At 37.6% G+C, this 14,910-nt stretch overlaps 1 protein-coding gene across 4 annotated transcripts in view; it reads left to right on the forward strand.

Annotated features, from left to right (window-relative positions):
* GPAM (glycerol-3-phosphate acyltransferase, mitochondrial) overlaps positions 1 to 14,910 on the forward strand; it is a 62,304-nt gene that overhangs the window by 26,843 nt on the left and 20,551 nt on the right. For all 4 annotated transcript variants that reach the window (XM_077877637.1, XM_077877635.1, XM_077877634.1 and 1 more), the window contains 9 exons: positions 498 to 628; positions 1,742 to 1,864; positions 5,299 to 5,372; positions 7,672 to 7,785; positions 9,494 to 9,640; positions 10,627 to 10,723; positions 11,374 to 11,510; positions 13,780 to 13,879; positions 14,391 to 14,603. In XM_077877637.1, coding sequence (XP_077733763.1) covers positions 527 to 628; positions 1,742 to 1,864; positions 5,299 to 5,372; positions 7,672 to 7,785; positions 9,494 to 9,640; positions 10,627 to 10,723; positions 11,374 to 11,510; positions 13,780 to 13,879; positions 14,391 to 14,603 — 1,107 coding nt within the window. In that variant the 5' untranslated portion in view covers positions 498 to 526. The remainder of the gene's footprint in view (positions 1 to 497; positions 629 to 1,741; positions 1,865 to 5,298; positions 5,373 to 7,671; positions 7,786 to 9,493; positions 9,641 to 10,626; positions 10,724 to 11,373; positions 11,511 to 13,779; positions 13,880 to 14,390; positions 14,604 to 14,910) is intronic.

The following is a 14,910-nucleotide window of genomic DNA, read 5'->3' on the forward strand; positions in this document are numbered from 1 at the left end:
GACAGTGTTGGTTTTGACTTAGAGCCCTGTAGGTGTATTAAAAGTGCAAATATTGCATTTAAGGCAAAACAAGAAAACTGGCTGCTTAATTCAAGCGGGAAACTTGAGAGTATGTAAGACCAAAAATTCCCAGCACATAATTTTAAAAAAGTACTTGTGTGCATACACATAACTTTTATTTAATTAAATAAGCACATGCCTTCATCCTTCCAGAATTCTTGGTCACCTACCTGAAATAAGCTGTTATTTACCCTTGCACATTCATGGCTATTTTTTTTTTTTTCAGGAAGTCGAAGGATACAAATGTTGATTTAAAAAAAAAATCAGAATAGTTTATTGGAGTTGCTGAGTTTAAACACATCAAAGTCTACCTTTACACATTGACTGAACATGGTAGAAGTACATCAGTAGTTCCCTTGGCATCTGATGATGGAACAAATTAATTTGCCACCTGGATTAGTCATTAAATTTAAATGGTGTATTTTTTTTTTTAATAGCACATGATTTGGAAGTTACTCTTTGTGACATGGATGAATCTGCACTGACCCTTGGCACAATAGATGTTTCTTATTTGCCAAATTCATCTGAATACAGTGTGGGTCGATGTAAGCATGCAAATGAGGAATGGGTAAGTTTAATATGGTAAAAATTCAACCTAAAGATGTTTGTTTCAATGTTGTTTATGAAGGAAGCTGGAAGCAACATAATATCAAATAGAAGTTAATAGCCAAAGAAACTGCCTCCAGCTGTTAGAAGATATGTTTATGAAGCCTAATATTTAAACATTCTTATGGTTTTATGTTAATTGGGAAGAAAAAATTGGGTGAGATATTTAAGCACTGTGGTTATGTTAAAAAGCAAAATATTTTGCATAGGAAAAAAAAACAACTAGGAGTTGTTTTGGATGGTGTCCTATAAGATACTTTCTGTGTCTATTTTCCATAATGTAATGATGGATTTTGCAATGGAAATAAAGTTTAAAAAAAAATAAAAGCAGGAAATAAATATTTGCATGAATCTCAATTTAAAGGACATGCATTTTCTTGTATTGTTTTTGTTTTGATGTAACGTAGCATGTTTAAAATGTTTCCTGAACACTATCTGCATTATATAAAAAATAATGTCAGAGTTTTGGGGCTTTTTGGCTTATTTTTGAGAATACTATATCCATGGGATTTGAGCAACTTACGAACTCAATGAGCAAAATGTTTAGAACAATGAGTAGAATTTGACCCTAATTGGACAGTATGGCTATGATTTAAATTCCAGCCTTTAAACTCTGTTGTCAGGATAAAGGAATGTTATATAAGTTTACCTTGTTTTTTGTTTAAAATATTTTAAGCTGTAAATGACAAGTTACTTGCTGTTTAAGGCTTTGTAGTGGTTTTGTGGGAGTCTGTGATAGGAGAGGGATAAGGTTGATTATTAGCATATGGATCCAGGAGTCTGGTTTTGTTCATCCTGGTGTTGTCACAGGCTGCTTAACCTTGTACAACTGTTTTTGAACCTCTGTGCAGTGGACCTTGCTATTACTCTTAGGTGCTTGCTTTTTGCTTGTGTTCCAAGTGTTGATGACGGAGGGGAGTACCATGAAGGAAAATTACTCTGAGAAATTTCTACTACCCAAAGAAACCTAAGTCCTAGGTTTCTCTTCTATCTGAAATATCTTAGTTTTAGAGACCAAGTGGACAAATAGAGTTCTCTTGCCATTCAGACCCTTTTTTTCATTAACATTTATTAGGGTGAGTGTGGTTTCAGACCTACTGTCTTCAGATCTGCAACCTTAAAATGGAAAGAAAGCCTAATGAGCCGAAAAAGGCCATTTGTTGGAAGATGTTGTTACTCCTGTACTCCCCAGAGCTGGGTAAGAATGTTACTGCTTGTTGATCTTTAATAAACACAGTGAAATTCCAGCTTTGTGTGAATTTTATTATTGGGTAGTTTGAATGGACTTAGTTCATTTTTAGAACTTAGGCCCATGTTTATAAACCAAATATTCCAAGTAACGATGCTGACTCAATTTTTCTTTCCGTTCTTTTTTTTTTTTTCAGTAAATATTGGTCAAACAGTTGATGATAAGTGATAATTTGGTTCTTTTTTAGTTTCTTTTTTTTTTTTTTTTTTTAGATTTAATTTATTTATTTGAGAGAGAGAAATGTGTGCCTGAGAGCCTGTGAGACGGAGAGCAGAGGGAGGAGGAGGAGGAGCACTTGGAGAAACCGATTTCTTGCTGAGCTCCATTCTGGAGTCCATGATGTTAGCTGAAGATGGACGCTTAACTAACTGAGCCACTTAGTTTCCCCAGTTCTTTTTAAATTTAGCAGGACTTTAGGGGAAGAGTAGATCTTTTAAATTACTCTTTCTAAAGAGTTTAATAGGAACCTTCATATAACTTCTAGATGTTGAACTTTAACTTAATCTTAAAATCCTAGCAAGATGAGCAAGAGATAGCAGGACAGAGTGAAGTTTTAAAGATGTGGCTCTGTCCTACTCTCCTTTTGCTAAGTTTCTGTTGAGGGGGAGGACAGGTAGGGAGGATGGGTATCTGTTGACTATGATAGTGAAGGATGGTTATGAAAATGTTAGGATGGGGTGCCTGAGTGACTCATTCAGATAGACATATGACTCCTGATTTCTGCTCAGGTCATGATCTCAGGGTTGTGAGATCGAGCTCTGCTTCATGCCCTGCTCAGTGTAGTCTTTGAGTCTGAGATTCTCTCTCTCTCCCCCTCTCAATAAATAAATAAATAAATAAAAATCTTTTTAAAACATAAGGGGTGCCTGGGTGGCTCAGTAGGTTAAGCATCTGCTTTCGGCTCAGGTCATGATCTCAGGGTCCTGGGATCCAGTCCTGTGTCTGGCTCCCTGCTCAAGGGGGAGTCTGCTTCTCCCTCTCCCTCTGCTCCTCCCCCCCATTTATGCTCATTTGCACGTGTGCTCACTCTCTCAAATACATAAATAAAATTTTCAAAAAAGTGTTAGGATAAAATTTTATTTTATTTTTTAAATATTTTATTTATTCGTGAGAGACACACAGAGAGAGGCAGAGACACTGGCAGAGGGAGAAGTAGGCTCCATGCAAGGAGCCTGATGTGGGACTTGATTTCGGATCCCGGGATCATGTCCTGAGCCAAAGGCAGGCACTCAATCGCTAGCCACCTAGGCGTCCCAGGATGAAAATTTTAAATAGAATGTGTATGGGTTTGTTGCTTGTATTTTGGTGAAATAAGCACATCATGCAAAATCTTCCACATTACAGTTTAAGTATTTGAATAATCAGATGAAAAGCAAGCTTCTGTTGCTAATTTGCTAGAGGGATGAATTAGCACAGGAATGTAAAATCTAATGTGCCTGTGTTCTTGGGCAGTAGAATAACCTTTTTTTATTTTTATTTTATTTTATTTTATTTTATTTTATTTATTTTTTATTTTTTTTAGAATTACCTTTTAAAAGGTATGCCTGGTGGATGCCTGGGTGGCTCAGTGGTTGAGCGCCCACCTTCAGCCCAGGGCATGATCCTGGAGTCCCAGGATCGAGTCCCATATTGGGCTCCCTGCATAGTGCCTGCTTCTCTCTCTGCCTGTGTCTCTGCCTCTTTCTCTCTCTCTCTCTCTCTCTCTCTGTCTCTCATGAATAAATAAATAAAATCTTTAAAAAAGAAAAAAAGGTATACCTGTATGTTAAGCTCTCTCTGGGATGGGATAGTTATCAGGGTAGAAATTCTGCCTTTTGAGTGCCTTTCATTTATTGACATTGCTTATAATCTGTGTAGAGAGCTAACTGTGCTATGTGAGTTTTCTACTTAGGGTTGTAGATTCTGAGTTGTATAAAGGGATTCACTAATTTGGGCGAGATTTGTGTGGGACCCAGGCAGTTTATGTTCAATATTCTGGTCTGCTCAAGAATATCTTAGTTATAGATACTGTTCCTCTTAGATCACAAGTGCCTTGTTGCAGGAATTTGGTAGTATTGAAGGACCATGATATTTCTAGCCTAGAAGTAAGGCTAGTTCAGATGAATAGGCCAGTTGAAATACAAATTTAAATAAAACGGTCATGTGGCTTTGACTTTAATGCATTCTTTTTTTAAAAAAAAAGATTTTTTTGAAAAGAGAGCGAGACAGAGTGAGCGAGTGCACACGTATGCACAAGCATGAGGAAGGGGCAGAGACAGAAGGAGGGAGAGCCCCAAGCAGATTCTTTGCTGAGCACGGAGACTCATGGAGCTTGATCCCACGGAGCCTCATGGAGCTTGATCCCATGACACAGAAATCAGGGACTGGGCCAAAAACAAAGAGTCCAAAGCTCAATTGACTGAGCCACCTAGGGGCCCTGACTCTAATATGTTCTTAAGTCAAGAGATAGTATAGGAAATTATTTGGTGGTGGGAGGGGTGTTTTGGGGAGGCATAGATGAATTGTATAGTAAATAATTGATTTTTGTGCTTAAATACAGAACCTGATGGAGTTGAACGTAAAGTTCTTCCTTTGGCATGTTTATTCAAAAAAATTTTAAACAGTATTTAAATAGTGATTTTTTGATATTTGTTATCCTTTCTCTGATATCTTGTTTTCCTTATCTCTAAAGAGATTCCACATAAATATTTTTATATTTTCTATCGAAGGTACATTATGCTTTCCCAGCATTTATTTGTGGAATGTTTTCTTTTTGTCCACACTGCTAAAGCTACAGACTCTCTTTTCAGCAGAACTATCTCTGAATTACCCTTTAAGGTTTCCTGTACAAAGAGTGACATCTAGCCATACAGTTTCCAATTAAGTAAACAGTCATTTTAAAGAAATAGACCATACTCTTTCGAGCAAGATGTAGATTTGAAAATTAAAGTGTCAGCCTCAATTTTCCTATCTGTAAAATGGGGATAATAATTATTGTGTCAGGATTATTGCCAGATTTAGTAATCTAATGATAACTACATGGTACTTAGCATGATATTTTTGCATTTGGAGAACACTGAAATCTCCAGTATTCCTGGCAGCGATTTAACAAGCTTTCAGTAGTTTCAAGCCTTTTGGGTTGGAGATAAGGGAGTGAGTCAGGAAAGGGAGGCACAATTTCCTTTGCAAGGTAGTGGAAAGCCTTAGTTCTGAGCTTGTGACCTTCTTTGAAGGCTGAAAAGTACTTTTTTTTTTTCAACAAAACATAATTTTTCTTCATCACTTAGATTTTTGAAGCAATGCTTAACTTTAAACTGAGTTATAAAGGTTATCAAGAAGTAGTAATGTGAGCTCTTCACCAGCAGTCCAGTTGTATACTTACGTCTACATTTTGTTTCATGTAGGATAAATTTTTCAACTCCAGTATCCCATCTTTGGGTTTGCGGAATGTTATTTATATCAATGAAACTCACACAAGGTAAAAAGAAATTTCTTTTATTTCTAATACCTCTCAAAAGAAATACTATAATAATGAATGGATATATTCTAAGAGGAATCTCTTCATCTTTTTTAAAGCTAATAGAATTGAGCTTTGGATACAAAGGGCTTTATCTAAAAACTGGAAGCAGCACAGCCCCCTGAGCAGCCTGTTACTATTACACTTTGTAATGATTTAGTAACTATTTTGGGAGAGTGTAGATTTCTCTTAATAGCTTTCTTTTTTTATTTGTATATTGATTTTATATCTGAAGTGTGCCAAAACGATAAAAGGTTTGTCTGAGGAAAGAGTAGTTTCAAATGTCTTATCTATTATTATTTTATACTTAAAAATTGAAATCAGCCTAATTTATGGAGTTTTAAAAGATGTGTTCCTGCATTGAGCAAATGTTCTTTCATTTATTAGGTTAAGATTTTCTTTAGAATTCTTCGAGACTTCAGGCACACTGAAGATGGAGATGGGCTGTTAGGCATCCGAGCCAGAGAAAAGAGGCTTTGTTTTATGTGAATCTAGGCTAGGGGGAAGGGAAGGTTGTGTGAATGTCTGTGAGGCAGAAGAGAATGGCAGCCAAAAATGCTGCCAGTCCTTACAACTAATTCTAAGAGTAAATGCCTGGAGTGGGTCAGCAAGTAGGTTCAGGTGATGAGACATGCTTGAAATTCTGTGAAAAATTGATCCAGAAAAGTCAAGTACTTAAATTTGAAGGCTTTCTGATGTTACTGATCATATTTTGGTGATGAGATCATAAGTGAGCATGACAATACCTGCATATAAAAGGTCTTTTTTTTTATTTTTTTAATAGAACCAAAGTCAAGGGATTTATGTTTCCCCATTCCCATGCTACTCTTTTTTCTCTGTCTTAAGTTTAAAGGAGAGAGGAGAAATTATGGCCCACTATTTCTTTTTTTTTCCTCCCTATTTGACTTAAGGAAAATCTCATAGGGTTTCTTCTTGTTTAAGTAGCCATTTTATGTAAAGCCAAAGGGTTCATTTGTTGTCCTCAGTTGGAAGCAGTTAAGGGAAAAAAAAAAAAAAAAAAAGCATATGCTGTACTGACTAGGCAATCGGAAACCAGTCTGTGTGATGAGCTGCCTCTGCAGCTCTGCGGTTGAGCTGGCTACTTAGCTTTTCTCTGCATGTTACATGGAGCAAAGCCTAAACAGTTTTATAAACACACACACCACACATTCCCCCCCCCCCCCACACACACACACACACAACTCAATCCATTGCAAAAGGATTTCATCAGGAGCTGGGACTTTGCACATTCTAGTAACAGTTCTGAAAGTGCTCACTCAAGGAAGAATTTAGAAGTAAACACTTAACATAGTGGGTCAAGTTTGCAGAGAAATGAGACAGAGGAAAGGAGGTAGAAAAAGAATATCCAGAAAAAAGGTGAAGGAATGAGCGATTCATCAATAGTTCTTCCTCCAGTTACTTTTCCTCACCTGAGGGCTTTTCAAAATTCATGAATTTATATTTGAATCCATTTGAATGTGCTTATGAGGAAATGATAGTGAGGCATTATATAATCATTACAAATGGTTTCAAATCCTTGCATGTGAAGGTTTGTAGCATTCTTATTTTGTGGTCTCTGTCTCCAAAGCCCTATATAAGTAACACATAGTCAGCAACACTGATGGGAATGTGTCCTAGGCCTAAGATACGTCAAATGTCCGGGGCGGGGGGGAGGAGGTAAGAATTTCTGGCTTCGTAAGCCCAGTATACAAATGTTCAGACCGTACTTGAGCTATCCTTGACTTCTCAACTAATCAAGCCTTATCAATTCAATATGAGAGTCAGTGATACCTTAGATTAAAAAAAAAAAATTACTTTAATAAAAAAAAAAATAGCCCTTTGTGTAGAAAAGACTTCCAAACTTTTTCTTTATAGCTCACAGTTAAATATATAGATCTCATTCAACATACTTGCTTTTAACAATGTTTTAATAAAGTAAGACATTTTTATTTCTTTTGTTTTTATATTGGTTTATTATTTGGCAGAGTAAAAACCAGGCATTTTTTTTTTTAAACCAAGCATTTTAGTACACAAATTCCAAGTTGAAATTTTAGTTCAGAGTACATGAAAGAAATCTGGAATGAAATTGTCTACGCAAATCATTCTGAACTGCTATGGAGAATTTGCTATAGTATGCCACATTTCAGGAATAGATGAAACAAGGGTTTGTTTTTATGGCAGGGAAACTACTGTATACTTCAAGCAATTTTTTTTAGGTCTTCCTAGTCTACTCTCTGCTAAGTCTTTTTTCACATTGCAGGCACCGAGGATGGCTTGCAAGACGTCTTTCTTATGTGCTTTTTATTCAAGAGCGAGATGTCCATAGAGGCATGTTTGCCACCAATGTGGCTGAAAATGTACTGAACAGCAGTAGGTAAGGGTAAGGATACTATTGTAAGGGGAAGAGGCAGGGATGGGGTGAGGGAGTGGGGGATCAATTCCTTTATTAACCTTTAGTTTCTCTGGGACTCTGTCTTAAGTGGGATTTCCATTTCCAAATGTTAAATGTTAAACTACAGGGAAAGCAAGGAAAGGCAGCAAAACAGGTGGTTTTGCAAATAATAGTCTTGTTTTATGCATTAATAATCAAATGGGCTTTTAATATGTGAAAGGTGAGTTAGAATTTAGAGATGCACATACCTAGTTCTGTTAAGTTTTCTTTAATATGAATATTTGGGACATTATATTTCCTATCTTATAGCTGAAAGAGAAGTGCATTTGCTATTTCAGTTATTGAGTATGTAGGTACAAATTTTTGTGCTAGAAAATCCTTCCTAGAAATTTTAAGAGAATAACAATTCTGTCCTTGGTCTCAGAAGAGCTTGCTTACAAATGGGAGTGACTTGAACTCAGAGTGGGGAAAGAAATCATTCTCAAGTTTAAGTGTTAGAGTATGGGAGTTTGCAGGAAGGTCAGTCTCTGCTCCACCTCATTGGTGTGGCCCATGTAGATATCTACCTGGATTTAGGGACCAGAAATCAGAGTGGTTAGAAAGACTGCTTTGAAATGCAGGCCCTATGCTGTGGTTGTTGAGGCCTGAACAGTGGTGGCACATAGTAGGTACTCAGTAAAGAATGAATGAATGAATGAATGAATGAATGAATGAATGAGAAAATAGTTGATATGGAGATTTAGTTATCTTCTCAATTACTTGTAAAAAATACATGCCTGGCCAGATTGAAATGAAGGTATTAAAGGAATAGGCTGAAGGTGCATCAGTGTCCTATGGAATTGATCTTTTGTATTAATGAATTACGGGACTATGTGGGGTTTTGCTGTGTACTAGTCTGAAATCAGTAGCAACGGTGGGAGAAAAATGTAATTATTTGAAACTCCTTTGGGTTATTGTATGTTCTGTTTTCTAGGTAAAAACCTTTAAGTATGTTTCATTCCATTGCCTGTTTTGACTAATAACTAGGATATTAAAAGTGATTTAAGGAGGTTTAACCTCACACGTTCCCTAAGTCACATGGAAGATTTACAAAAACTAGGTTAAATCTTACCTCTTACTTTACCACTTATCACTGTGTGTTGTTTTAATCTTGAGCTATGCCTTTCTTATATTAGTAAATTGATATGGGAAACACTTGTAAATATTTATACTCCTCTTTGATCCCTCCTAGAGAGTTTTACATATTGTTCTAATAAAGTCACAATATAAATGAGTAAAGTCTTCAGAAGAAAAATCACACTTCACCTTGGCAGGGGGCTTTGGATACCTCTGAATTATATTCCTGAAAGGATAACCTTTCTTTCTCTTCCTCTGCTAGACTGCAACTTTGTATCCCTTGCAGGATACCTGGAACATTCAATTCATGTAGTTGTTAAGCCAATGAATTTGAGTTAGGTTCTTAAATCCGCCTTCCAGATACCTCAGAGATTCCTTGATTTAGGAGTGTAATATCCTTAATATTTAGTGGGCAGCCAAACAAAACATATCTAATTTGAGCTTATTTTCAGGTTCTATAAGTATATTAAGGAGATTTATAGCTTTTCTTGTGATTTATAGCTGTGATTTAGAAAATACTGAATGCAGAATGTATCCTAGAACCAGTTACATTGTCTTTCTGTTTTCAAATCAGAGTTCAAGAGGCAATTGCAGAAGTGGCTGCTGAATTAAATCCTGATGGTTCTGCTCAGCAGCAATCAAAAGCCATCAATAAAGTGAAAAAGAAAGCCAAAAGGATCCTTCAAGAAATGGTTGCCACTGTCTCACCAACAATGATCAGGTATTAAAAGGCAAAGTAAAAAGCTTTCCTTCAGAGCCATCCGGTTTTGAGCAAATAGGGACTGAACCATTGGACTTTCCTAGTGCAGTGGTTTCCGTCCAAAGGAAGTTTGAGCATGTTCTGATGTTAAAACTAACTCCTTTTTATATTCTTATTCAGCTTCCATAGGAAGTAGCACTGTGGTAGGATTTGAGGTGCCTTAATCTTTGTTAATTGATAGCAACCATTGTACAACTGCTGACATCTCTCTAGACTTGTGTGGTAGATTTCACATATCCATATCTTACAAAAACTGGTTTTTTTTTTTAAGATTTTATTTATTTATTAATGAGAGACAGAGAGAGAGAGAAAGACAGGCAGAGACACAGGCAGAGGGAGAAGCAGGCTCCATGCAGGGAGCCCGACGTGGGACTCGATCCCGGGTCTCCAGGATCACGCCCTGGGCTGAAGGCGGCACTAAATCACTAAGCCACCCAGGCTTCCCTCCCCGCCCCCCCCTTTTTTTTTTTTTTAAAAGATTTTATTTATTCATGAGAGACACAGAGAGGTAGAGACATAGGCAGAGGGAGAAGTAGGCTCCCTGGGGGAGCCTGATGCGGGACTCGATTCCAGGACACCAGGATCATGAGCAGAGCCAAAGGCAGATGCTCAACCACTGAGCCACCTAGGTGCCCCAAAAGGGAGTAGTTTTGTACGGCATTCTGCTCACCTAAATATTCAGTTGATGATTTGCTTCTAAAGTGTAAAGTATGCTATTTGAGTGAAATGTAAGATTTAGTCTTTAATAAATACATGTATCTATACGTATACATGTAAAAATCAGCTCTTTAATTCAGAAGTTCAGATACAGACATACACACTAAGTTGTTTATGAGCACTTTTAGGTTGTAGGTTCAGAAACTTTAGACAAAAGTCAGTTCTCTCTCAATGTATTTATGCACATTCAAATTCCTTTTTTTTTTTTTTCCTTTTTAAATTTCTTTTAGACTGACAGGATGGGTGTTGCTTAAACTGTTCAACAGCTTCTTTTGGAATATTCAGATCCACAAAGGCCAACTTGAGATGGTTAAAGCTGCAACTGAGGCAAGAATTTGTGTGATCTGTCATTCTGTTATCCCCATGTTTGTGGAGTGATGTTAGTTAGAGTCTTTTGTATGGAAATGTTCTCTTGTGTCCTGTGTGCATCCAACCCATTTGGAAGATTTCCCCCATGTGAGGTGACCACAGTAGTTGTGCATTTGGGGAGGTGTGAGTAAAGGAGGACCTGCCAGTAATATGCTGGATTCCTTCTGTAAATTACCTTGCAACAACTCTGAAATCAGGTAGAACAATCCGTATTTTTAATGAAGAAATAGAAGTGCAGATAAGTATTTCCCAATCATGGCTAGTGAGTGACTGCCCACGATTTCAACCCAAGCCAGGCTTGACTCTAAAGCCTCTGCTCTTTTGACATGATCAGAGCTGCCTCTCCGAAGGTACATAAAGTCCATTTGAATTCTCGACTGCACTTTTCCTTTCCTAACTCATTGTTACTGTGGTGGTTGTTGCTTTCAGCTGTGGAAGTATTAAATTGGGAGAAATTAGTGGAAAATGTTTTTAAAGAATGAGTCATTGATCAACGAGCATTCTAACCAAATATAAAATTGCAATTGTACACAGATCAATGACTCATTGATTTGATGTTCACATTTGAATTTTAAATTTGGCTTTTTTTTTTTTTTTTTTTTTACTAGATGAATTTGCCACTTATATTCCTGCCAGTTCACAGATCACATATTGACTATCTCCTGCTGACTTTCATTCTCTTCTGTCATAACATCAAAGCACCATACATTGCTTCAGGCAATAATCTTAACATTCCCATCTTCAGGTAAGACCAGCTTATTTTGAATTTTAGGGTAGTGGAAAGACTGTATGTTGAATATTTATTTTTTCATTATATGTCTTGAAACATAAAACCTGTTATTGTAAAGATGATATTAGCTTTTTTACTTTTGCTATATAAGTAATGCATATTTATTGTGAAAATTTGAAAAGTACAAAAAAGCATTAAGATTATTAATTATTTCTATGTTTTATGTGGGGTACTTAGTGAACTATGAATACCTCAACTTCATTGGGAATATTTATCAAATGGCTAAAAGGCCTAGAAAGATGAGCTAGCATATTGTATAAGGCTTGGCAGTAGGGGAAGGTAGGGTGGGTATGAGGGTTGTGGTGATGGTAGGAAGTAAGTAAGAAGAACCATACCTGTTAACTTTGCCCCGATAATTTAGTACTGCTAGGACATGTAATAATTATAGCATGACACGAAAAGTATATATTAGAGGTTTTTGGGAGAATGCAGTGCATTCCATTCAGAGGAAATAGTATGTGAAGAGGCTGAGAGGTTCAAATCCATGGTATGGTCAGAAGGGCAGGCGATTCAGTGGGATTAGAATATGAGATGCAGTTAAATGGTCAAAGGCCAGAAGTGGTCATTGCACAGGGAGTGAGAGCTAGATCACAACCAAGAGTTTTTAAGCCAAGAGTTTATGGAGTATATCCTGTAGTTGGGAAGTGGTCAGATTTGCATTTTGGAAAGTCATTCTGGATTAGAGGGATTTAGAACAATTCTGGCTCTATTGCAACTATTGCAATAGTTTAGGCAAAAGGTAATGAAGGCTTAAAATTTGTCGTGGTGCTCTTGGTAAGGAAGGCATAGAGTGGCCACTAAGAGTACTTAGGTGAATTTATAAGATGAAATGCTAGTCCACAGTGGGAGAGGGGGAAATGAGGGAAGAAGCCTCCCAGATATTTACCACCTGGTGACAGTAGAGCTGATCACCAATGGGGAATGGGTGAGGAGTAGGTTTAGTTGGTTTAGGACATTGAAGGCTCAAATTTCAAAGCATAGAGCATCTCTGAGGTCAGCTCTGAGCAGTTGGGAATAGAACGAGGATGGATTCACAGTAATTGGTGGGGGAGTGGACTGGCAGATTGTGCAGGTAAGGTCTCACAGAGTGGCAGTGTGATTACCTTTGTGTGCTGTGAAGTTTTACCCTCAGCCTCACAGTCCAAGGAGCTCCTTCCTAATCCTTTGCTCAAAGTTCTGTGGCTGGCCAGACTCATGTGAATGGCTGAAGGGAGGTCATTCATTCATGTGTCAGTTGATACTTACCCAGCTATGTTTTAGACAAGAGTGAAGAAGGTAACGTAGTCCTTGCCTTCAAATAGCTCTGTAGTTTTGCTCTTAGAGGATATTGAAAATGTATGTTGATATTAATATTAATATCACTCTATTTGAAAAGGGGGATGCTCTGAGTTTGGAAAGGTTGACTTAGGTATTATAAAATTTCATTTCAATGTCAGAATCCATCAGTGTCATAGAAAGAACCATAGGATTGAGAGAAGAATCGTTTTATCCCCCTGTAAGGGTACATGAAGCACATTTTTGTTTCATGTTTTGGGAAAATGGTTATGCTTGGTTTTGGTTTGATAAGATTATCATTGTCTTACTGAGGCACTCTCTAAGCAGTACTTTCTTTTTAAAAAAATATTTTATTTGAGAGAGATTGCACACAAGCAGGGGAAGGGGCAAAGGGAGAAGCAGACTAAGCAGGGAGCCTGTCATGGGGCTCAGTCCTAGGACCCTGGGATCATGACCTGAGCTGAAGGCAGATGCTTACCAACTGAGGGACCTAGGCGTCCTTAAGCAGTACTTTCCAAGAACATTTGCCCAAGGAGCTTCTGCCACATCACATTCATTTTGTAGTAAATGTGCCAAAGGTAGATTTCAGGATATCTAATAGTCAATGTCCTGAGATCTTTGACAGTTTTAAGATTTATCAGTATTTCATCGTCCTCTTTAAATCTATAACACCATCTTTGCAGGGTAATATATTGTACAAACTTCTTTTAGTTTGGAACAGATGTTATTAGAGCTTCAGTACATGAAGTGATATTCTAAAGGCTGACAAATGATGCAAATGATGGAAACATGTCAATAACATGAAAATGGAAAAAGGCTCATGTTTTCACTGTCAGCTCAAACAACACATGTGGTTTATATTCATGTGGCATATGTTTTGAAGTAACCTAGAATTTGTGTATCCTTACGTTTTTCTTTATAAATAACTAATGCATTCCTTAATTTGCAGTACCTTGATCCATAAGCTCGGAGGCTTTTTCATACGACGGAGGCTGGATGAGACGCCAGATGGACGGAAGGATGTTCTTTATAGAGCTTTGCTCCATGGGGTATGTACATTCTCTCATTCTTTTTTTTTTTTTTTTTTTTTAAAGGTTTTATTTATTTATTCATGAGAGACACAGGGAGAGAGAGAGAGGCAGAGGGAGAAGCAGGCTCCATGCAGGGAGCTGGACGTGGGACCCGATCTCGGGTCTCCAGGATCACACCCTGGGCCGAAGGCAGCACTAAACCACTGAGCCACCTGGGCTGCCCACGTTCTCTCATTCTTAAAGCCCTTATAGTAGTTGTCACAGTAGAAGGAAAAAGAGACTTGACTGAGATTTAAAAAATTGTCTGAGAAATTATGTAAGTGGTTACTGTTTGAATATGGGGCTGATGATTATTTCTGTTATCACCAAAATAGAGCATTGGAGGAGCTGGCTTGCTATTATTCATGAGTAAAATATTTTGTCAGTAGTTAAGTTACAGGTTTCTGTTTGTTTTAAGATTTAACTTGGCTAAGCTTCATCTAAGTTGGGTGGTCTTGAACTCACATTTTACATTCTCCTTCCATTGCAGCATATAGTTGAGCTACTTCGACAGCAGCAATTCTTAGAGATTTTTCTGGAAGGCACACGCTCTAGGAGTGGAAAAACGTCCTGTGCTCGGGCAGGACTTTTGTCAGTTGTGGTAGATACTCTGTCTACTAATACTATCCCAGACATCTTGATAATACCTGTTGGAATCTCCTATGATCGTATTATTGAAGGTCACTACAATGGCGAACAACTGGTAAGAGGCCTGCTTACCCAAAAGTGTTCTTCACTGTCAACTCTTTTGCTTTTAGATACAAGCTTTTGGAATCAATTAGGAATTTTTTTGCTATTATTTTATTTAAAGCACTGTGGGAGACATGGTAGCGTGGTCATACTGAGTAGCTCTCATCTTTTGTGTCAGTCTGATTGGTAGTGCTGACCTGCTGTTTTCCTGCACTTGGAGGGACTGACATGGTTAGATTTTCAGTGCTGGCCATGACTGTGGAATTGGGAAAGGCAAGAACACTTGGCACTGAGTTGCCATCTCTACCATGGAGGGTTAA

The sequence above is a fragment of the Canis aureus genome, chromosome 29, assembly GCF_053574225.1.
Source record: "Canis aureus isolate CA01 chromosome 29, VMU_Caureus_v.1.0, whole genome shotgun sequence".
Classification (NCBI taxonomy): domain Eukaryota; kingdom Metazoa; phylum Chordata; class Mammalia; order Carnivora; family Canidae; genus Canis; species Canis aureus.